Source organism: Ricinus communis, chromosome 10 (genome assembly GCF_019578655.1).
Source record: "Ricinus communis isolate WT05 ecotype wild-type chromosome 10, ASM1957865v1, whole genome shotgun sequence".
NCBI lineage: Eukaryota > Viridiplantae > Streptophyta > Magnoliopsida > Malpighiales > Euphorbiaceae > Ricinus > Ricinus communis.
Genome location: NC_063265.1, coordinates 12358687 through 12381409, shown reverse-complemented (window position 1 = coordinate 12381409; position 22723 = coordinate 12358687). Strand labels below are relative to the sequence as shown.

The 22723-nt window shown below is 33.2% G+C and overlaps 2 protein-coding genes across 3 annotated transcripts; one reads left to right on the top strand and one right to left on the bottom strand.

Annotated features, from left to right (window-relative positions):
* Positions 1–9323: 9323 nt before the first annotated feature.
* Positions 9324–13252, top strand: LOC8287064 (potassium transporter 5). The gene is made up of 9 exons (XM_002512362.3): positions 9324–9540; positions 9658–9880; positions 9968–10216; positions 10301–10339; positions 10421–10681; positions 10773–10825; positions 10983–11097; positions 11209–11463; positions 11736–13252. The coding sequence occupies exons 1-9, from the start codon at positions 9385–9387 to the stop codon at positions 12653–12655; spliced, it is 2271 nt and encodes a 756-aa protein (XP_002512408.1). The 5' UTR covers positions 9324–9384; the 3' UTR covers positions 12656–13252.
* A 2900-nt stretch (positions 13253–16152) lies between these two features.
* LOC8287063 lies at positions 16153–22546 on the bottom strand. 2 transcript variants are annotated; one of them, XM_015715169.3, is made up of 5 exons: positions 22201–22546; positions 22035–22082; positions 20944–20990; positions 19617–20438; positions 16153–18363 (listed from the first exon to the last, which is right to left on the bottom strand). In XM_015715169.3, the coding sequence occupies exons 3-5, from the start codon at positions 20944–20946 to the stop codon at positions 16324–16326; spliced, it is 2865 nt and encodes a 954-aa protein (XP_015570655.2). In that variant the 5' UTR covers positions 20947–20990; positions 22035–22082; positions 22201–22546; the 3' UTR covers positions 16153–16323. The 2 variants fall into 2 exon arrangements, with proteins under 2 accessions (XP_015570655.2, XP_015570656.2); XM_015715170.3 differs by lacking the exon at positions 20944–20990 and having other exon boundaries at positions 22201–22545.
* Positions 22547–22723: the final 177 nt, after the last annotated feature.

Here is a 22723-nt window from a genome sequence, read left to right as displayed (position 1 = left end):
TTAAAACTTATTATTTTAATTTATTTTAAATTTGAATAGAAATACTTGTATATTTTATTAATTCAATAAAAATCTATTTTTTATATATATATAGCTATTAAATGGATTTTATAAATATCTAAATGAATAATCATTAAAGATCTATTTATATATGTATTGTAGGTATTTATTTATTTAATCTATTTATAATTACTAAAAAATAAAAATATATAAAATCAAAACAATATAATTTTAGTTTTTTTATAATTTTATATGTATATATATTAATTAAACAAATATTGAATATCAAATTTAGTTTATATCGATTTAAAATTTCAAATTGAAGAAATAAATATTTAAAATTTTAAATTCAAACTTAACATAAATATTAAAGTATAATTTCAAACATATTTTATGTCTATTTTATAATTATCCAATCTTATTTTACTAAAATTTAATTGAGTTAAATATTCAAAATATTCAAAAGCTTAAGTATACTATTGGAGATGTATATAACTTAATTAACAGTTTTATAAATGAAAATTGTATATTTCTATTTATACTTACTTCTCTAATTAAAAAAAGAAAAGAAAAAGAGTTTCTAATTTCTTAAAATGAATTTATAGAAATGCAAACATTGTACACGTGTAATAAATAAAAATTCTCAAATTGGGAAATTAGGAGAGAGAGGAGCGTATGCTATGACCATTGCAGAAAGATATTTTATTTACATGAAAAGTAAAATATCTCCGAATTAGAAAAGAAAAACAATTGGAAATTACAGAATTAACCCACATTGGAAAAATAGCCGGCAAAGAGCAGTGAAATGACGAAAAGAGCCTCAAATAAAATGTCACGGGTGGGCATCCATCAAAATCCTTCTCGAAAAGAACCCAACAATAATACAATACATTAAGAAAAGCCTCCTCTCATAATTTCATGCTACATTTCACTTTTCTTCCATTTCTATGCTTTTCCCTCGTTTTCTTTTTCTCTCTGCACTCCACAAAATAAATAACATTAATAAACCCAACAAGATTACTATCTGATTCATTGATATGACATGATAATACTGTAGTCGCCCTGCAAAGGACTCTGCTTTAGTTCCCACGAAATTAGCATAAAATATAATTACTCAAACTCACAATGACAATTTGATGGAATTTAATTTATTTTCTATGCAATATTAATTCTAAAAGCATATAAATGGAATAGGAAGAGTTTGATTTAGACCAAATTCTAAATATATAATTATGTTAAAATTTTTAAAATAATATTATTTTAAGTATCTAAATATTATATAAAATAGTATAATATATTTAATGGGTAGTCACATATGTATATTGAGCAGATATATGCAAAATCGAACAGTAGCAATTCTATTCTCTTTAATGGCTTTATTTGTTTTACTGGTGAAGGCAGAAAGTTGTCATGAGAAGGGGTTAATTTTTCTTTTTCAGATGAGAGTGTGTGTACGTAACTTATGTAATCTGCATGGTGATGGGACTTTTGCATGGGTTAATATATTTGAACTGCAATCATGTGATGTCCTTTTGTTGTTCCTTTTTCATTTTTTATTTATTTTTTTTATTAGGGATGAGAATAAAACATCTGAGAAGAAAAAAGAATTTAAAAAGTTTGATTAAGTAATACATTTATATAAAACTAATTACTATCTTAAATTAGTTAATACGAATCTGGGCTTAAAGAAATATATATATATATATATATATAATATTTATTTTCCTGGTATATTATCTAATAATCAATAAATTAGAAAGTTTAATAAAGATGGAGAATCCCCATTCAAATTTTAAATCTGAAATTTTGATTCATAAACCTTAAATTCTGACCAAAACATATACTTTGATGATAAAAATTACCCAAAAGTGGGAAATACATAATGAGTATATAGGAAAATACATTAATCCCCAATTTGATCGAGCAAATAGCATTTTCCTTTAAAAAAGAAGAAGAAGAAGGATTAGGGTTAAAACCATGAACCCTAAATTAATGATAAGGTGGGTGTTTGGAGGAATATCTTAGGGTTCCATAATAACCTAGTTACATACGCAAACAGACAACAAGAATGGACAGAAAGCTTAGCTGTATTATAGGACCTACCCCAAAATGTATATTAGCAATTAGTCTTTTTTTTTTTTTTTTGGTTTGATATATATTAATTTTAATTTTTATAAAAAATAATATTCAAACTCCAGATTAACATCCGAATAAATTACTATTTTTATGAAAATTGACTATCTTTTTTATGATAATTTATTTTATAACTTTTATAATTTTTTGAATATTTTTTTTTTCATTTGAAAGAATTATTTATTTTTATTTTATACTTAGTCATTTTAAGGTTCTGTGTTTGTTATATAAGTAAATTTATGTGTTTTGTAACATGACATCTCTCCTATCACTAAATAACAAATTTTTCTTTATATTTTTATTTATCAAACCTTTATAACTATTTAATACCGGTGATTGAAATTAAAGGCTCTTGCTTGGATTCAATTCTCCAGAATGACAGGTTCAAGATCTTAGAATTTGATTTTTCTATTAACTCCGCGTTAATAGAGAATTATTTTTCTTTTTTTTTTTTGAAAAATACTGTTATATTCTTGTTTTCTTATAGATGAGCCGCACGAATTTACTTTTATTAAAATCAAGTTCGACTTCCATTTTTCAGCTATGTAATTGTATTTTTTAGGCAAACAATGAGCATCAAATTATTAAATTTTAAAAAATTGTGACAGAATAACCTTTCTAATTTGATTCCTATGCTTGGACGAATTCGTTTTGAACAAAATCATACTATATATAACCGATGCATGTTTATGGCTGTTTATCTGAATATTTTATTTAAATTTTTTTTCCTTAAGGTGATAGTATGAAAGAATACAATTATCTTTTTAGAATAAAAAATTATAAAGAAACGAAAAAAAAAAAATACCCATTATTCCATAGATGAGTAATTCTTTTAATACTGAATCATGAATACTATATAATAAGAGTATAAATTGATTAATGAAGAAAATAAAATTAAGTATAAAAGAAATATCTATTTTTCTCTACGTTAATTTCTATTAGAATCATGACAACAACAAATCTTTATTTGTTTTTTGTTTTTGTTTTTTTATAGGTAAAATCAAACTTATCATTAAGCAATATCAGCAGCTAATCTGTATTTTGATTGGTTATATTTAATATGAATTTGCTTTCAATAAATTCTGGTAATTTGTGGTGTTAAATCATTCTATTTGAGCCAACACATTTTATTTTAATTTCCAATTGGAGATGTATGGTAGGTCATGATTACTCAGGATGAAATATTATATTATTATTCTTTTTCGTAATATTCAATCTCTATGTAATATTTAATATTGACATTGAAAGTAAGCTGAGATAATAATAAGCTAAAAATATGAATATGTTTCTTTAAATTATGCATGTTAATTATAATATATCGGCCGGCTAATTTTTCCTGCAACTTAATTGTTAATTTAGTTATATCTTTTATTTCATTTGTTGATTTCTTTGACCAACTCAAAGGTTCAATTCCATTGGTTACTGAGTTGACTCATATTTTGCACATTAGAATTTAGATTTTGAGAGCAGAATACAATTAGAATTTTTTTTGTGTATCTTCTTACACAAAATTTTAATTTTTTTTTAAATATTATAGTATAACTCGATTAATGATAAAAATAAAAATAAATACAGTAAAAAAATATAAGAAAAATCTTGTTTAAATAATAAAAAATTGTGTTCATAATTTTCATTGATTTGACAATGAACTTTTCTAATTTAAAACGCGACTCATGATCGATTTTTAATTCAATTGAAAAAATATTAATAAAGGGTTTTCATTGCTAATATTTCAGATTTAATAAATTAGAATTTATAATTTATAATATACACATAATGTGATCTCTAATAAAATATTATAATTATATGATTAGACATCTTAATCATCGTCGGGATCACTCAAGTAAAAGTTTTAAACATGTATTACCAGGAGAGAAAAATAAAAAGTATTTTAAAAGCAAAGACTCATCATTAATCATGAGAAAGCTTGGGAGTAGGGGCTATATGCAATGATTAATAAGGAGAAAACAAAAGCCTTATATATAGATATTGCCATTTCCAAATATTTATATATAACATGGCAGTAATATGCATCCAGTGAATCAAGACAATTAATTCAAAAGCATGCTTATATTTGGATCAAAAATCAAACATGGATTCCAATTATCTCACCAAGGAAGTCAATTTTTTCTCCTATAATCATAATATTGTGAAATTTTCGCAATTAATGAATTTTTCTATTTCTAAATATCTGAAAGAAAAAAAAAAAAAGTAATTTTCTTTTGACCCATTAGGATGAAGATTATGAGGTTAAATAATTACTCCTAATAAATAGGATTAACTGGCAACTTCTCAGAAGTTCAAAGAACTTTGGCTTTTGAAGTGAGCTCTTTTGGGCTCTAATAATTGTCTCCAATCTATAGTGAAAAAAAAGTGACTGTAAAGCCAAATCCTAGATTCTGATGTTTCACCAAATTAAAGGATGTTGGGATGATGGGTGGTATCCATATGAAAAAAAGTTTCAACAAATAATGGTTTAAAACTAAAGCTAATTTTGCTCCAAAACACATTACAATAATCAACTATCATCATTATTTTAAACAATTATATCAAAGTGGTAGGTTCATTTTTAAAGAATTTATTAATACCTTTTCTTTTATAATTAATGTTTTTTTAAAAAAAAAAAAATTATTAGAGAATTACCGAACTATGAACTACATAAATTCTAATTATTTCTTACCATTTATTAATATGGTAAAAATTCTCATAGTATAACAAAAGATAAAATTTTAAAACTCCGTCGACTAAGCTATTTATTGATTGCTCTTTCCCCATCTTTTTTAAATTGTTACATTAGTTATGGATTAATCTGGACCTCTTGGTTACGGTTTATAGGTTATTAGTTGGATCTTGAGCAATTAAAGGATGAGTCAATTGATATTTATAATCTCACAGAAGTCAAGAAAGATAAAATGTAGGATTTAACCAAGTAAAGTATAATGTGAGATTAAGAGTACAAATCAACATGAACATGGCACTAATGACTTCATTAGAGAATTAAAAGGTATGGACCCCAGATGCATGGAGCCAGTGACAGTTGTAAGATCACTTAAGTAAAAAGAAAGTTCAGAAACTTTTTTCCTGAATGAAATTTCGTCGAAATGTAGACAATTTTTGTCACTATAGGAAAAAAAAGAAAAGAAAAGAAAAAGTTAGATTTGTTATGGATTTTGATATGAAACGACCCATGAAAAAGAAATCTCAAAATTTATCCAAGAAATCGGTTTGGGTTTTAATTCGCTGGAAAGAACAAACATTTTTCCTCAATATCCGAATCTGTGGGGGCCATGCATTTCCTTTCTTTTTTCCTCAGGTCTCAAAAACCAGAAAGCAGGGAACACAATGGTAGCAGGAGCACCATATCAAGATCATCATCTTCTGAATTATAGTCATGTAATTTCATTACAGAAATTATAAATAAAAATAGGATTATATATTACAGTTTTTTGATGTCATTTGTTATCAGTAATTGAAGGGGACAAAAGGAGAAGCCAATAATAATAATAGAGGAAAAAGAATTCAAGAAAAGAGTTCATAATTAATTCTTTTTACCCACATGGTGCAGTAGCTTTAAGTACACATTGCAAGATCGTTGGTTCCCTCCTTTTCAAATGTGAGGGAATCTCAAGTCGTTAGTCAATACTAAATATGATTAATTTGTACACTTAATTAAACCCATCGACCTATCTACTGCCTGTCTTCATCCATCCTACACGAGAATTCGTCCCTTATCTTTAGAAAAAAGAAAAAAGAAAACATATAAAGCATTTAGCGACGCTTGATTTTTCATTTAGCGAAGCTTTAGTTGCGCCACTGAAAGATTACCCGGGCGCATAGGCTGGCGTTACCACCTGTGCTGTGTTGCTAAATCCTCCATGGAGACTAAAAAGGAAAACGTAGATGAACATGCGCTGGCGGAAAGAAAAAAAAAAGAAATGGCAATGTTCCTGACTCGTTGCTAAATGTGCTGCTTGTTAGACAAATTTGTTTGTAGGTAAACCATCGATTGCTAATACATAAATGCGCGGCGGCTGTTTGACTCTTTCCATCGCCATTAGCGGCGCAGAACACTTGATGCTGCCGCGAATTCTCCCGTTTCATTTTCTTTTGGTTTTGCTTTTGTCCTTTTGAGATTTCGAATTACAATCTGTGAATGTTTGCGTAAAACAATCTGTTGTCTGTTCACATGTAATCCACGTTTCTCAATGATTACAAAAGTAAGTTCCGTTCCATTTATCAAAAGATTCATGACTTTTTTCTCAAGTATCCAACGTGTTTATTACCAGGCAGGGTAATAGAAATGAAAGTCCGGACTCTATTTTCAAAAGGGAAAGGAAAATAACAAGATTCCATAACCATGTGCAGCCCATGGTGAAATAACCAGGCGATATGCATAAATTACCCATGCAAATTGCAGAGCCTATGGCCGTAATAGTGCTACAGATACAACATATCACTGTCTAATTTATATGACTAATGGACTCTGATCTCATACATTCTACTATGAAACAACTAGCAATATGGAACTCGCATTATCATTTTGTATTTTCAATTATAAGTTTCAATTTTATTAAAAATAATTAGAGGGGAAAAACCACCTGGGGCAATGATCTCCGGGTGATAAAATCCCACCTAGAATTAATACATCCATGCAAGGGCATGAAAATGACTCAGTCTCAAGCGTTTAGAAACTGATCAAAGTTAACAGAAAATAACAGAAGAAGAAAAAGAAAAACCCGAGACTATAGATAGAAAAAAGACAGAAAAAAAGAGCGTATCTGCTGAATTTAAACCAGCAATGCTGGATAATAATTCATGTACTCGCCATCCTGATAAAACAGCAGGATTTTGACTAATATATACACACAGCATTGCTCCTAACAGTCCATGATATCATTTGCTCAAAGGCACACGAAAAAGCATGCCAATAATCGTACCTGGACACAAAGTATAGGCAATATTTGCTCAAAACCAAATCTGCACATCACAAATAATACCGCAACTTAAGATCAGAGCCAAGCGATCCACTCCTACTTTCTTGGAACTCCATATGGTAACTGTCCATTATGATCAATGCACCCAGTCATGTTCATGCCCTTGCTTAGATGTATTAGTTCTAAGTGGGGTCTTTTCATTACCTGGAGATCATTGCTCTAGGTGGGTTTAATTATTTAATAAAATTGAATTTTATTATAAAAGAAATGATAAACGGTGTTCCTTTCCTTTGCATCCACAATATCAGAGCCAACTTTACCACGATTTGATGTTAATTTAACTTTGATGTGAGGCCGAAGGGAAGAACTGGAAAATGGGAGCTCGTGTACGAACTTGCGTGCTCATTTGCCTTTTCACACTACCCAAGAATCCACATTTAACAGATTTCGATGCTCTAGTGGTCAAGGTCTGTTCTTATGCTTTGTCTTTTTGGGTTCATACCAGGCTTCTGTGATGCAGTACTAGCATCAGTAGTGGTACTCAATGCCTCAGAATCAGGCTTATCGTGAATTGGATGGCAAGCATGTAATATTTACATTTCTTCCCTGGCTGCTTTCGACAGCCGCTAATGCTTCAGAATAGAATGGCACTTGAGGCAGGTCCGAGTCAATCAAAGATGGGTTTGTGTTGTTTCACATTTGTCCCATGGGATGCATGCTTTCTAATTAGGGTACTCATAGACATGCTCGCAACGCTCTCTTCCAGACAGCTTTCAACTAAGGAAGTAGTAGTTAATGATAGCTTTCAACTCTGGGATATGCTATGCAGGAAGAATGTCTGGACCCTTATCCAAATTCATGAATCCTGACTAGCACCAAGCTCTTAATAGCCATGAAAGGAAGATTAGAAGTTTAAGAGATGAGAAGAGAAACAGAAGCAAAAGAAAGAAGAAAAGAGAGATTGTTTTTATTTGTTAAATTTATTTCTGTTATTGCTTGAATAAATATTTCAGGACAGCTCAATAGATTCTTATGTATATAATTCTTTCTAACTTTCCTCTTTTAAAGACACATAGTGATGCTTATTTAAACATAACAGAATCGTTAACTATCTTGCTTATCTTACAATTACAAGTTGACAACTATACTAACAGTTAACACACTCAGCAATTCCAAATCAGCAATCCTTCATCTTCTTAGTCTTGCATCCTCGTTTATTGATTTGTGAAGCTCAGCAGTAAAAACCTTCCAACTTAAACTCCAGGTATTACCACAGCAGTTGCACACCATCAGCTATCTGCTATTCATGAATGCTGAAAGTTAGGAGGGTTTAGCTAAAAGTTAGGGAATGTTCGTATGATACAGAAATGCACAACTGTCATTGATTCATTCAATCAATAACAGAAACATTGGCTCTCTCCTATCTCTATCTCTGAAATCTCATGTACTCCTTCTCTTTCTGTCTCTATCTTCTGCCCTGTTTCACTTTCAGCTTCTGCTTCTGTAAGCAACTCCGATTCAAAGGAACGCTTCGGTAGCAAAAGGAGGTCAGGTCCATGACTAGTCCCAGACACAATCAAACTGATTCTTGCTTATATTAATTGTAAGAATATACTATTTTTAGGCTTTAAAGGAAAATTACTTGACGTTTAGTAAGATGGACGGCGACCATCTAATTGTATCCCGAATCCTGCATAAACGTGCATAAGAGAATGCATCGAAGAACAGTATACCATCAGTTAGTGTAGGTCCTAGTTGACGTTATCCAATTCCTAATTGTCTAATCGCTTCAATTTTACAGCTTAAATTTGTAATTTTCCTCTTAGCTTAAACTTGTGACTATGAATAAATGAAGAAAATAGCAACACAGGACTTTACGTGGAGAACCCGAAATCCGGAGAAAAACGACGGCTGTCGAAGACAAAGTTCACTTAGTGAAAAATGATGACAATCACATAGAATTTTACCAGGCAACCCAAGTTGACCCAAGAGTTTCTTTTACACCAAGTGTTTCCCTCACCCACTTCTACACACCACAAGGGAACTTATGAAGTCTCTATATGCTCTTGGACAGCGTTTGCTTAAGAATTGAATGCCTAATTATAGGCCTAAAACAGTGAGATTTAGTTTTACATGTGGAAAGTTTTTCATTTTCTACTTTCATATGTATTTAACAATCTCTTACTATACTTAGCATATGTTCCAGTAATTTTCTGACTTCAGTGCCTATATATAAATCGGAAACTGCAATGGCGGTGCCATATTCGTTAACTCTAACAGAATCCAGGCAAAGAAGATTGCAGAAAAAGAAGTGGAAATGGAAGAAAATACATCATGGGAAGAAAAAAATACCACAGAAACTGAAAATAACTTCAAAGAAGGAAAGACATCATGGGAAAATCTGCGTCGTGTGGACTCCATGAATTTGGAGGCTGGAAGATTGACTATGTCTCACGCTCACCATTCTGATAAGGTCTTAAATATATTGAATGCTTTCCTGATTATCTCTTAATCCATCCATCCATCTTGTTCATGCATGTCTGATTTCAATTATTCATCACAGAAACATATTAATATAAAATGTCCGCAGGTTGATTGGAGGATTACCCTGAGTTTGGCATTTCAGAGCATTGGAGTGGTATATGGAGATATAGGAACCTCGCCACTTTATGTATATGGAAGCACTTTCACCAATGGTATCGGTGTAAAAGAGGACATTCTGGGGGTATTATCCCTTATCATTTACACAATAATACTACTGCCCTTGCTTAAGTACGTCTTCATTGTGTTGCGGGCCAATGACAATGGCGACGGTGAGTTATCACTAATTAGTTGCCTCGTTTTAATAAAAATTCTGTGTCAAAAAGATTTCCTGCTAAATCTAGTGGATTGGAACGTAGGGGGAACATTTGCACTCTATTCATTGCTAGCACGATATGCAAAAGTGAGCTTAATTCCAAATGATCAGCCAGAGGACAGGCAACTTTCCAATTACAGTCTTCAAATCCCGTCCAAGCAGTTGAGCCGTGCTGAAAATATTAAAAATAAACTCGAGAATAGTAAAACTATTCAACTCGTACTTTTCCTGATTACCATCCTGGGAACTTCCATGGTCATAGGAGACGGTATTCTCACACCATGCATTTCAGGTTTGTTTGTTCATACTCAGACTTGAACCAGCAAATCAATGACTTTGGACCAACAACATGGTTTAACAAAACAGTTTTTCACAGTTCTTTCAGCAGTGGGCGGCATCAAGTCACTTGGCCAAGGTATTTGTTTACTTCGGTTCTCATATCTAATGAAATTTGATATGCATTTACAGTCTATTTTTATAATGGTTATTTGATCAGATGCTGTTGTGGGGATTTCAATAGCAATCTTGGTTATCCTCTTCTCTGTTCAACGATTTGGAACCGACAAAGTAGGCTTGTCATTCGCTCCAATTATTGTCTTGTGGTTTTTGTTCATCAGCGTCATAGGTCTCTACAATTTGTTCAAATATGATTTGAGTGTATTAGGTGCTTTAAATCCAAAATATATGTTTGATTACTTCAAAAGAAATGGGAAGCAGGGATGGATTTCACTTGGTGGAGTTGTTCTATGCGTTACTGGTAAGTTCAGGACATTCGATACGCATTTGGCATTTATGCCTGCTGCGTTTCTCTTTTATTTGGCTCATGAAATCTACTATATATGTTACAGGCGCTGAAGCTATGTTCGCTGATCTAGGCCACTTTAATGTTAAAGCAATCCAAGTAAGTAGATATATAATCATCTATGAGTTACCTTAGCTTGCTGAAACAGTTGTCATCAGCATCGTTAACGGGGTTATAAATAGTACATCAAATGTTAGACCCCATTATTTTTTGACAATTCAGGTTTACTATATTTAAGTTTGACTACGAATGACAGATTAGTTTTTCTGGCGTCGTGTTTCCTGCTTTACTATGTGCTTATGCTGGGCAAGCAGCATATCTTACCAAATTCCCTGAGGATGTGTCTGATACGTTCTACAAATCAATACCAGGTAAGCCCCCCAGTCAGCTTAAAAGAAAAGGTGCAGCCAACACAAGTTGTCTTTTGTCACTGTACACTCATTGCATGTTTCTTCACTAACCACCTTGATTGTTTACTGTAGGTCCACTATATTGGCCAACATTTGTTGTTGCTGTAGCTGCTGCAATTATTGCCAGCCAAGCCATGATATCAGGAGCATTCACAATCATCTCTCAATCATTAATTCTCGGTTGCTTTCCCAGGGTTAAGGTTGTTCACACTTCTGCTAAATATGAGGGTCAGGTTTACATTCCTGAGGTCAACTACCTGCTCATGATTGCTTGTGTTCTTGTCTGCTGGGGATTCAGGACTACAGAGAAGATTGGAAATGCATATGGTGAGTACAAATTTCCATCACTATTTATTCACAGAGTACATAGCAGTGAAGCCCAAGAAGTTAAAAATGTAATTGGCAGCGCTAAAATATAATAGCAAACATTTTCAAGTAGAATTCTGAAAAATGATTTCCATCATAGCTAAATTACAAAGACAACTGCTCTCTATCTCTCTTTTTGTGGGAGTCATAGCTAACTTTAACACTCCTTAAACATAAGCTACATATACCAATTCCCCTCTCAAGGATGACAAAAAAAACTTCTTTGGTTGCAGGAATTGCTGTGGTTGCTGTTATGGTGATCACAACTTTTATGGTTACGCTTATAATGCTTGTTGTATGGAAGACAAGGGTATGGTGGATCGCTCTCTTCTTCGCCGGATTTTTCTTTGTTGAGTGCACATACCTGTCATCTGTGTTGTACAAATTCAAAGACGGGGGGTACCTTCCACTGGCATTATCATTTTTCCTTATGATAGTTATGGGAATATGGCATTATGTACACAAAGAAAGGTACATGTATGATCTTAAGAACAAGGTTTCCAGTGAATACATTAGACAAATGGCTGCAAACCCGGCTATAAACAGGATTCCAGGGATGGGACTTCTGTACTCCGAACTCGTACAAGGCATTCCTCCAATTTTCCCCCACTTCATTGCCAACGTACCATCCATACATTCAGTTCTAGTGTTTGTTTCAATTAAGTCGATTCCAATTAGTAAAGTAGCATTGGAGGAGCGGTTCCTGTTCCGACAAGTTGAGCCAAGAGAGTACAGAATGTTCAGGTGTGTTGTCAGGTATGGATATAAAGACGCAATCGAAGAGCCCCAAGTTTTTGAGCGCCAGTTGGTTGAAGGCTTGAAGGAATTCATCCGCCATGAACACTTCATTCGCGAAGGAGGGGACACTGAATCAGTGGCTGAACAAGGAAACACCACGGGTTCCGCTCAACTAGCGAAAGACGGGAAACCAGGAGAAGCAGAAATGCAATTTGTGCATAAGGCAATGGAGAAAGGCGTAGTTTATCTGCTGGGAGAAGCAGAAGTGGTGGCAGAACCCAGTTCATCCTTGCTGAAAAAGTTTGTTGTCAATCATGCGTATGCTTTCCTAAGGAATAACTCTAGACAAGGACAAAAAGTTTTAGAAATCCCAAAAACTAGAATTCTCAAGGTTGGAATGACATATGAGATATGATATCAAAGGCTGTAAATTATGTGTGATTTACTTCTGTTACAGCTGAAAACAAATTGTGGGATTTGCTTTATCATATGATGAAAATTTATATTAATTAGTTGCATTAAAATCATATTATCAAGTAATCAATTTGTTCTTTCAAAAAAGAAAGTACTAAATTTGTTCCTACAAGGTGATGTTCCTTTCCTGAACTAAACTTTAATAGGTAATTTTGGGATATGCTACTCTATTTCATGCAAGATAAAGATAAAAGATGGTTGCAAATATATGCAATTTATAGATTGGAAAGTTTGGCATTTGCCGTAAAGGGTTGGAACTGTTAATGCAAAGAAGGAAGAGTGCAGAAGATGTGTAGCAAGATACAAGAATTCTAGTGTCTGAACCCTTGCTCAAGTTCATAAAACCTGACGAGCACCAAGCTGTTAATGGCCAAGATTCAAGATAGAACGAGAAGATAAAAAGATGAGAAGAGATTCAGAAGAAGCAGAAGAAATTATCTAGAGAGAGCGAAAGAGAATTATATATAGTTAACAAAAGAATTGTACTTCTGTTATTGCTTCAATGAATATTCTACATCTAACTGATTCCTTTTGTGCACATTGCTTATCTATTAATCACACTTAGACTGATGCCTATCTAAACATAATATAATTGTTGAACTATCATATCAATCTCCAATAACAATTTGACAGCTCCACTAACAGTTACATAACTAACTGCAACAACTAACTCAAACTAGCTGATACAAAACTTTTCCAGCAATGCCATTCAGCAGTCTTGGCAATCCACATTCTTGCATCCCATTTGTTAGCTGCTGAAATAGCTTCAACTGTGGTCGGCTACAGCCATATTGCACGTTATACAGCAGCTACACTTCAACGACTAACATTTAGTCTTAGTTCAACTATCCATGACTGTTTTTGTTCAAATTAGTTTGCCAAATGTACTTATACAGTCATTCTTGATACAACAACGTGATAGACCCTCTACGATCAAAAGGTTTAGAGTTCGATCCTAGACCACATTATATTATTAATTAAATATTTAAATATAAGATTAAAAAAGGTATGTGCTTGTTCACGCAACAAATTCAACAGTTTACAGAGAATCCAAGCATGTCGTGTTATATACTGTTTGTGAGTGAACCGTGTGCATAAGTTGAGAGTTGCTTGTCTTTAAAACTAAAATGTATTGTCCTGAAATTGGAATGTCTATGAAAAAGGAGCTGAGCATTAAACTGAAAATTTGATACACATATTTGGAGCAAAACTATAATTCTCTCCAATCAATGCTGGAAAAATAAATAATTTAATAATAGAGCTAATTTTGCTCTGAAACATGATCAAGATCACACTAATTAGCTATATATTATCAGTTTAACCAAACTACAGCAAAGTTGTACGTCCAATCTTAAGGAATTAGTAGTATGTTTTCTTTTATAATCATTCTTAAGCTATTAGATTAGTTACATTTGAAAATTAATCCGGAGCTCTGGTTTACTGTTTTACCATGCTACTTACATTAGGATCATATATAGATTAATCCGATCTTGAACAAAGAAGTTTAGTATGTGGAAAAGAAAGAAGGAAAAAGAACTCAATTGATACACATTCCGTTGTATATGATCTCGTAGCAGCCAGAGAATTTGAACTTCCAGCTTTCATGTTCAATCAGAAAAAAGAAAGATAAATATAAGATTTAAGCAACTAAACTAAAGGCAAAGTAAGATTAAGAGTATAAATCAACATGAACATGACACTAATGACTGATTTCTAGACTCTAATAAGTTCTGCAATGCTCTCATTACTGTACTGCCAATGACTATTGCAAGATCACTTGATAAAAAAAAAAAAAGTTCAGAATGAATGAAATTTTATCACCAAAGGAAAAGAAAATAACAAAAGTTAGAACTTTTATGGATTTTGATATGAAAATTTTCCATTACATAAGATAAGTTGTTCAAAGTTTTGGGTTTTAATTTGCCAAACAAAGAATAAAACATTTTTTTCCAAATACCAAATCACAGAAAAGAAAAATATGAATTAATGTATTTTTTATTAGATTATTGGATTTGGATCCGTCGGGACTGACGGGGCTCGAACCCGCAGCTTCCGCCTTGACAGGTGCTAAGAACATCCCCCGAGAGCAGGGGATTTGATGATATTTCTGATTGGCTGATGTAGGATTGTTTGCCTGCTTGGATAGTCAAACGCGAACTGCCTTAATTTATGGATTCCAATCCAAGAGCACTACCAAAGTGTTTCAAAAAAGAGTATCCTGACGTAAGTTTGCTTTTGGCTTAGATTAACCTAAGTTAAATGGAATATGTCGTCAAATATTCAATATGATTCCATAAGATCTAGTTTCATTTAAGGAAGGAATTCTAGCCAATTGAATGGATCTTCTGATCTTTAAGTATTTGAGTTTTTTACTTTTTTTGACCCTTTATAAAAGGAAAAATATTTGAATTTTTCAAATGTGATTCGTTAAAAATAAAGAAATAAAGAAATTAGGTTTTTATCCATAAAAAGTTCAGGGACCAGAACATGATTTTTCCTTTCCTAAATATCCAAACATATTTGCATTTGGTTCAAATTTAAGAAGACTGGTAACAAAATAAAAAGAAAATAAAAGAAATAAAAGAAATAAAGAAGCAAGGAACACCATGCCGGGATTAAATAATGCTTTTTCTTTTTTAATTTACAGAAAGAAATATAAATTTATATAAGAATAGATAATTGTTTTATATAATAATAGTGATACTATCCTATTTAATTACAAAGTTTTGTATTATGTTTCAGTTTTAATTCTTCAATATTTTTAATTCTTTTTAGTCCATGTCTTACTCCATGACTTTTAGAGAATAGGAAAACAATAGCCTTATACAAAGGGTTCGGTCCAGTTTAAGCATCTTTGCAAACACCCAATAGAATTCATCATTGATTTAAGACCTTAATAAGGTGAATACTTAGTCTATTCAATACTAGGCATAATGAGTATAGGAACCTCAAAAAATTTTCTTTTCATCCTAGCCTATGAACTTTAAGGTGTACGAAGTTCTATTTTGATTTTTTAAACAGAAACGGGGCGATGAAGACTCCATTTAACTTAAGCTAATCAAAGTCAAAAGCATATCTATGTCAGGATAATCCTTTTTTGGAACACTTTGATAGTGCTCTCGGATCGAAATTCATAAATTAGAGTATGTGGAGCCATCCTCTTATTTTTCTACCAAGAGAATTGTGGTAGACTAACCGATTATTTATATCAGTTAATTAACGAGCCCAATGCAAAAAAAAATATATGTTGAGTCTTTGAAAAAGTTTGAATCATTTTGATAATTATCAGTTTGATCAATTTTACCGAAAATGTCTACAGTCTGTATAGCTCTAAATAAAAATAAAAAAAATTATGAATATTGTCGAAACCAAAATTATATAATTTAATAGAGGTATTATTCGACTTAATTATTTTTAATGCAAGTGGTACAAAGGTAATTATATACTATTTTAATATAATTAATTAATAAAGGATGTCAAAACCAAAGTATATACATTGTCAAGCAATTTTTTCTTTATATAGTTATTAAGGATCTAACTTGCAAGTCAAAGTACAGCAAAAGCAATCTCAGTAGCTGTAGACAGCTTCTGGATATTGCCACTAATTGGTCAGCAACTTTTCTTCTGTTCAGTCGGGAGTTTTGTCGACAAATTTTTCCTGTTTAGAGTTCCAGTGGTCTCCCCTTCCTTTGCATCCACAATTCCAGAGTCAATTTTACCACGACTTGCTGTAAATTTAACTTTGATGTGAGACCAACGGGAAGAACTGGGAAGTGGAAGTTCTTGTGTCTGAACTTGCATGCTCTTTTGCCTCTTCACACTACCCATAAATCCACATTCAAGAGCTTCCAATGCTCTAGTGGTCAAAGGTCTGTTTCTTGTGCTTTGTCTTCTGGGGTTCATACCAGGCTTCTCTGCTGCAGTACAAGCATCAACACTGGCACTCAATGCCTCAGAATCAGGCTTATCTAAATTGGATGGAAAGCATGTAAGTTTAACATTTGATCCCTGGCTGCTTTCAGCATCCATCAGTGCTTCAGAGTAGAATGGAACTTCAGGCAGGTTAAAGTCAATCAAAGATGGGCTTTGATGTTTCGCATTTGTCCCATGAGATGCTTCCCCATCTAAAGTTTTATCCAACATGCTTCCAGCGCTCTCTTCCAGACAGCCTTCAACTAAGGAAGTAGTTAATGATAACTTTTGAGGAGTAATACCTTGAAGCCTGCTGCTGCCTTCCTTTATTGAGTTCAAAGGACAGCAAGACTCTTCTTGTTTTGACCCCAGGCCGACAGAGAAATTCTCAATGACATGGCTTATCTCTGTATTAGCACAAGCAGTTAATCTCCGTCGTTTGACAACAGGAACTAAATTATTTGAATTGCCAGATTTTGGTCTTCGACTGAATTTGTGCTTTATAGACCTTGTTGATTGATTTTTGGCTGACTCATGGTTATTATCCTGAAGGCTTTCCACCAATTTGTTCCTGAAATCTCGGTTGACTTCCTTCTTTTCTGAGCTACTGCTACCAATCACATCCTCACTATGGTCGGACTTACATGCATCCTTTTCCCCATTAAGCAGCTTATTTGTTGCCACTGGCACATTCCAGTCCAATGACTCCATAGAGGAATTCCCTTCATTTTTCTTTGATGATTTGGACATTTCAGAAGCAACTTTGACACCAACTGGAGCATATCTCAGTTCTCTCACCATTGATGATTTTCCTAAATCAATCAAACTGGTATCCACAATGGTGAACTTTGTATGGTTGGAGCCACAACCATTAAATATTCTTTTACAACATTCAACTTTATTGATATTCTTTGGACCATCCACTGAGTTATCAGTAACCTGTAACTCATTGTCATTCTGCAAGTTCTCCAAAAGAATCACCTCAATGTTACTCGAAAGAGTAGTAAACATGGATTTAACTTTCAAATCATCCGGTGCATATCTCATTTCTCTCATTTTGGATAATTTTCCTCCATCAACCAAACCAGAATCAACAATAGTGAATCTCACAAGGTTCAGGTTGCAACTAGAAACACGAGGTTTGAGGTAGCGATGGGATTGTCGAATGGATGGGTCATCCTGGTCCGAGGATACTTCTGCAACCCACCTGTCCTCCTCATTGTAGATGCTGCCTCTAACTTCTTCAGTTTCAAGCTCAATAAGTTTTGGTTCAGATGCCACTTTGCTCAGAACATCACTAACTGAATCAAAGTAGTGATTACCTTTCACAAGTTTCCTTTTCGAGAACTTCTTAACACCAGGAATGAGAAATACCAGACAATGACTGGAACCCATGTATATCTGATTCTTTGGTTGCTCAGAGTGCCATCCTCTTGCCAGCAAACGGGGCCAGACAGCTTCCCAGAAGATATCATTACAACGAGCTTTGCTCAGACGGAAGCCCCCAGTCAATAATTTGATTATGTCACTGGAAGTTAGGGAAGAGCAAGCTTTGCCAATTGGGCAACCAGCAAACAATGGATTGTTTTTTCCAGTTTCCATGGCAAGACTTGTCAGATCTTCTCTCCCCTTACCAATTCCAATAGCATCTACAAGAGCTTGAATGCCAACACTAGCCTTTAAGTTAAATACATAATCTTCTAGAGATAATTTTCCCTCTGAAAATGCTGTAGAGACCTGATAACAGATTGCAAATAATATGAGGTGAGACATAAAATTTTTCTGTCGAAACACTGACAAGAAAATTTAGCAGCATGCCCAGAAGGCCATATGTTTAGTAACCAAAACAAAATCTATCTTTTTTCTTTTTTTTGGACAGATAATGATGATTTTCATTAATCAAAGTGAAAGAGATACATCCTGGAACAAAATATCAGCTAATTGAGGGTGGGGACTATACCACCATCCAGGACTTCTGCAAAAATCAAAGTTCTTGGCAATCCAGTCTGCTGCAGAATTTGCAGACCTAGGAACAAAATTAAATTCACATGATTCAAAACGAACTCTATCCATTACAAAGATTTCAATAGTGCCTCAATCTGATATTGATATTTGTGTTTCTCTGGTATAGACTTTTTTAGAAGTTAAGGGAAGTGAACCATAGAAATAGAAGTTATACAAGAGAGTTGTTAATCCTGAATTTAGTAATGCTGCACTTTCTATGAACTTCTGATTTACAAGAAGAACCTATTTAAGAGGAAAAGCCTGAAACTGACAATGAGTGGATGGTAAACAACATAAATTCTAGGTTCTTCCTTGTACATGTCCTGGAATCCTTCCTGGATGAGCGGAAATCCTCTGTGCCTAAATATGGACTTTTAACAATCTTGAAGAAGTTAAGACTTGGTCAAGTTACTGCTATCCTAAACCAACTGTAAGATTTGGCCCCTCAATCAACAGACCGTAAAGCAGGCACCTATCTTGAAACTAATTTTCAACCATTATGCAATTAAGCAAAAGCACATCAAAGGATCCTTAGTAATCTTCTTTTCTACTGAATAACCCATCAGCCTTAGAGCCCCAAGTATATACCATAATATACTGAAAAGATTTTAGCACTCCTATTTCCAATCGAAGAAGAGGAGATACAGGAAAAGCAAGCCACCTGAAAATACTTTGTACGAGATACAAACAATAGACATACAAAGAGTGGAGGTAAATATATATTCAAGGTAGAATGGTGAAACTCTGAGTGAGATTACAGCAGAATGGTGGCACTCTAGGAGAAACAAATATATGATGCATGCAGCAGTAAATGAAAATACATTTTACCATGTCGGATGAAGAAAATGCAAGTTTCTCTTTGCAGTCATTGCAAAAGACACAGTCATGCTTTCCATTCCAATGACAGATACCCATGTGCATATGTAATGTATGAAAGTACTTTAATACTGGAAACAAATGACATGTAACATTGAATTTTGGAGCACCTCTAGCAAAGTACTTTGAGAATGCTCAGGGACATGGCAATGCAAACGAGAGAGAAGTTCCTGTTGCCTCCACCCTGTAAAAAGTTTCTGCCCATAGATGCATTTCTTTCGTTTTTTCTTCTGGCAATCTGACCATCTGTGGTATACATCAGATGCATAAAAGTTCCCATAGTAAAAACACAATATATCCCCCATCTCTTTGTTGTCCATGAATCTCTTTATCTGGAGAAAACTTTTTCCAAATATATATAAACCAAGAATAAAACTATTTACTTCAGCATCACTCCATGAATGATTGAAAGAACCAGGAACAAGGTCACAGTTTTCATTTTTATGCAGCTGAGGTAAATTAGCTTTCACTGCCACCTTCGATCCAAGATTGGCTGGCTTTGATTCCTGTCCATCACCCAAGCCAAGATCCAGTGGATCAGCATTTTGTTTTGAACCTTTCTTCTTCATAGAAGTTCTAGATTTTCTAGACGCATTTGCATTGAATGAATTCTCAGGGATGTTCATTCCGCATCCTTTATCCTCTTCATCATTTGTTTTGTTATGGACCCAAGCAACAGGGAAGGGTAAACCCATTAGAAAGGAATGGGAACTATCAACCATGCCTTCTGAATCATAAGGATTTACTAAAAGCCGAGAACGTTCAGATTCTGAAATCATGGTAGGAATTTCTGCCTGGTATTCATCCCCAACTCGAGGATTCACTTGGGGATCTCCAGCTATGCCACTAATCTCAGAGCTTGGATGAATTAACTGCTCAAAAATTGGTTCTTCAATAGAAGTGCCATAATTGTTCAAGTGAATTGGCTCCATCTGAAAAACCAATATTCAGTGAGGGTCAGAGAGCAATGACCTCAGGAACAAAGTTATACCATATATTGGACAGACAATGCAGCCATGTTTACATTCACTACAGGTTCTGTTACTTTGTGTACACAAGTACAAAGTATAACCAATAACCAAACAGACAAACTATATAAATGGGATCTTCAATGCATTCTATTGGAGATGAGCCGATATGTTATTATGAATCCACCATCCATCAGCCTCGTTTTTTACCAAAAGTATTATGGTTTCCCTAATTGGGGAATTTATTTAAGCTAAAAATACTGCACCCAACACTTGAGTCTATATGAATTCTTTGCAGGGTTTAAACTTTATGAAATTTTCTTTGTTCTGAAAGGACATAGTTTATCACATTTTTAGAGCATTTATTGAGGGCTGGCAGTTGGCATTTTACAGGATACCATCAATAAATTGATCCTGCCTATAAGGAAAAAGTTTATTTATTCAAAGGTGTTTGATTTGCTCAACTTACCATGAATGGTGTAAGAAATAAGCCACTGCCTTACGACATAACTGGACCTGAATTATGTACACTTATATAAATGCCTTGAAAATGAAAGAGAGAAATAGAACACCAGATTTCTTGAAAGAATTAGAAGATGGATATACAATGCCGATGCTATAATAAACAAATAAACCGAGATACATCTATAAATCTGTAAACAAAGAAAATAAGATTGGGCTGCAAATTCTTTAAAGCAGAAGAAACCAGCAAAAACATATAAGTATTATTTAAAGATCTTTAAGTAGAGAAACAAGAAGAAAGTTGTTATTTTCAGATTATATGTTTGAATTAGAGCAAAACTGAGAAATAAAAGGGAAGTAACAAGCATAAGTAAAAATATGAGAAGATGAATTTTTTATCAACCAGAATGTCCAAAATCTCTAATGAAAACTTGACAAGAAACTACTATTTTCCAGTAGAATTAGAGGACCTCTCAATCATTTGTTACACAGTGTGTGAAAAAATTAGCAGCATTGTCTTCACTCAATGAAACCCACAAGATTGATTGAAAGAAGCACAATGATCAAGGTTTTCAAAAACATAAATCAGGGTCGCTCCTCTCACAAGGCCAGCATTTTACACAAGTACCCAAAATACAGAGTCACATACTTGATCAACTAATAAAAATCCATTATCCAGATATACATTATAGAGGTCACAGAGACCAACCCAGATCAAATAAACCAGCTGCAGACCCATTTTCATCAAAGATTCAACAATAAAAGTTGATAAACATGCAAAAATAAAAAATATTAAGCAAAAGCATTAAGCAGCTAGAAACTAAGGATTGGATGAAACCAAGAAAGCTTATACCAATGTAAAGAACAAAAAGCTGCACGCAAGCTGCCAAACTGAGAACGTCAAAGCTAAACATTGATATGTTAAAGTCTATACAGAGAATTAAAATGATCCCACAACACAAGCAAATTAACTCGTTGCAATACAAAGAGACAGTAAAGAGAACAAAAACAACAGATACAAAAACTACATCAGAAAAATAAAACTCAAAAAGAAATGCAAGGAAGCAAACACTAAATATAGATTGATTATAAGCTTACCTCCACGGAAGAGCCTGGAATATTAAACCCAACGTGAAATCTTACAACCTGGACAAAAGGGTTTTCATGTTAAGTTCTAATTCACATCTTGAAAGTGAAAAACAGCAAAACAAATAAACAAATATAACAAGCAAGAAAAGATAAAGAAAGGAAAAAACGAAAGTACCTTGGCTAAGTCAGTTTAAGTTTCGTGGGTGGTGGTTAAGGGACAATACAAGGGGCTAAAAACAGAGCAGCATAATTAAAGAGAAGCAAAAGATGTTTCTTTGTTACAGTTGAAGTGAGAGATAGAGAGAGGTGGAGTCGAGAATGGGAGAGAAATAAAATGAAAGATTGTAATGTCCTTTCCAAATTTTATGTGCAAGGGGAAAGAAACGTATGAAATATATAGTTTGACACATGTATTATTTATTTTTAGAGGCAACAAAAACCTTACTATTAGCTTCATATGGATCACAATAGATTTCTTTATGTTTATGGATCAATTTGGAGCTTAATTTATAAACTTCTCAATGATTGTTGTGTGAATTTGATAGGTATGATCATGTGTAATGCATTTTAATTTATAATTATTTTAGAAATATTTGAATTAATTTTTTAAGTGCGATAGTAAAACAGTTTATTTAAATTTTACATTATATATATATAATAAAATTTACATTATTCATATCGGTTTTTATAATTTCATA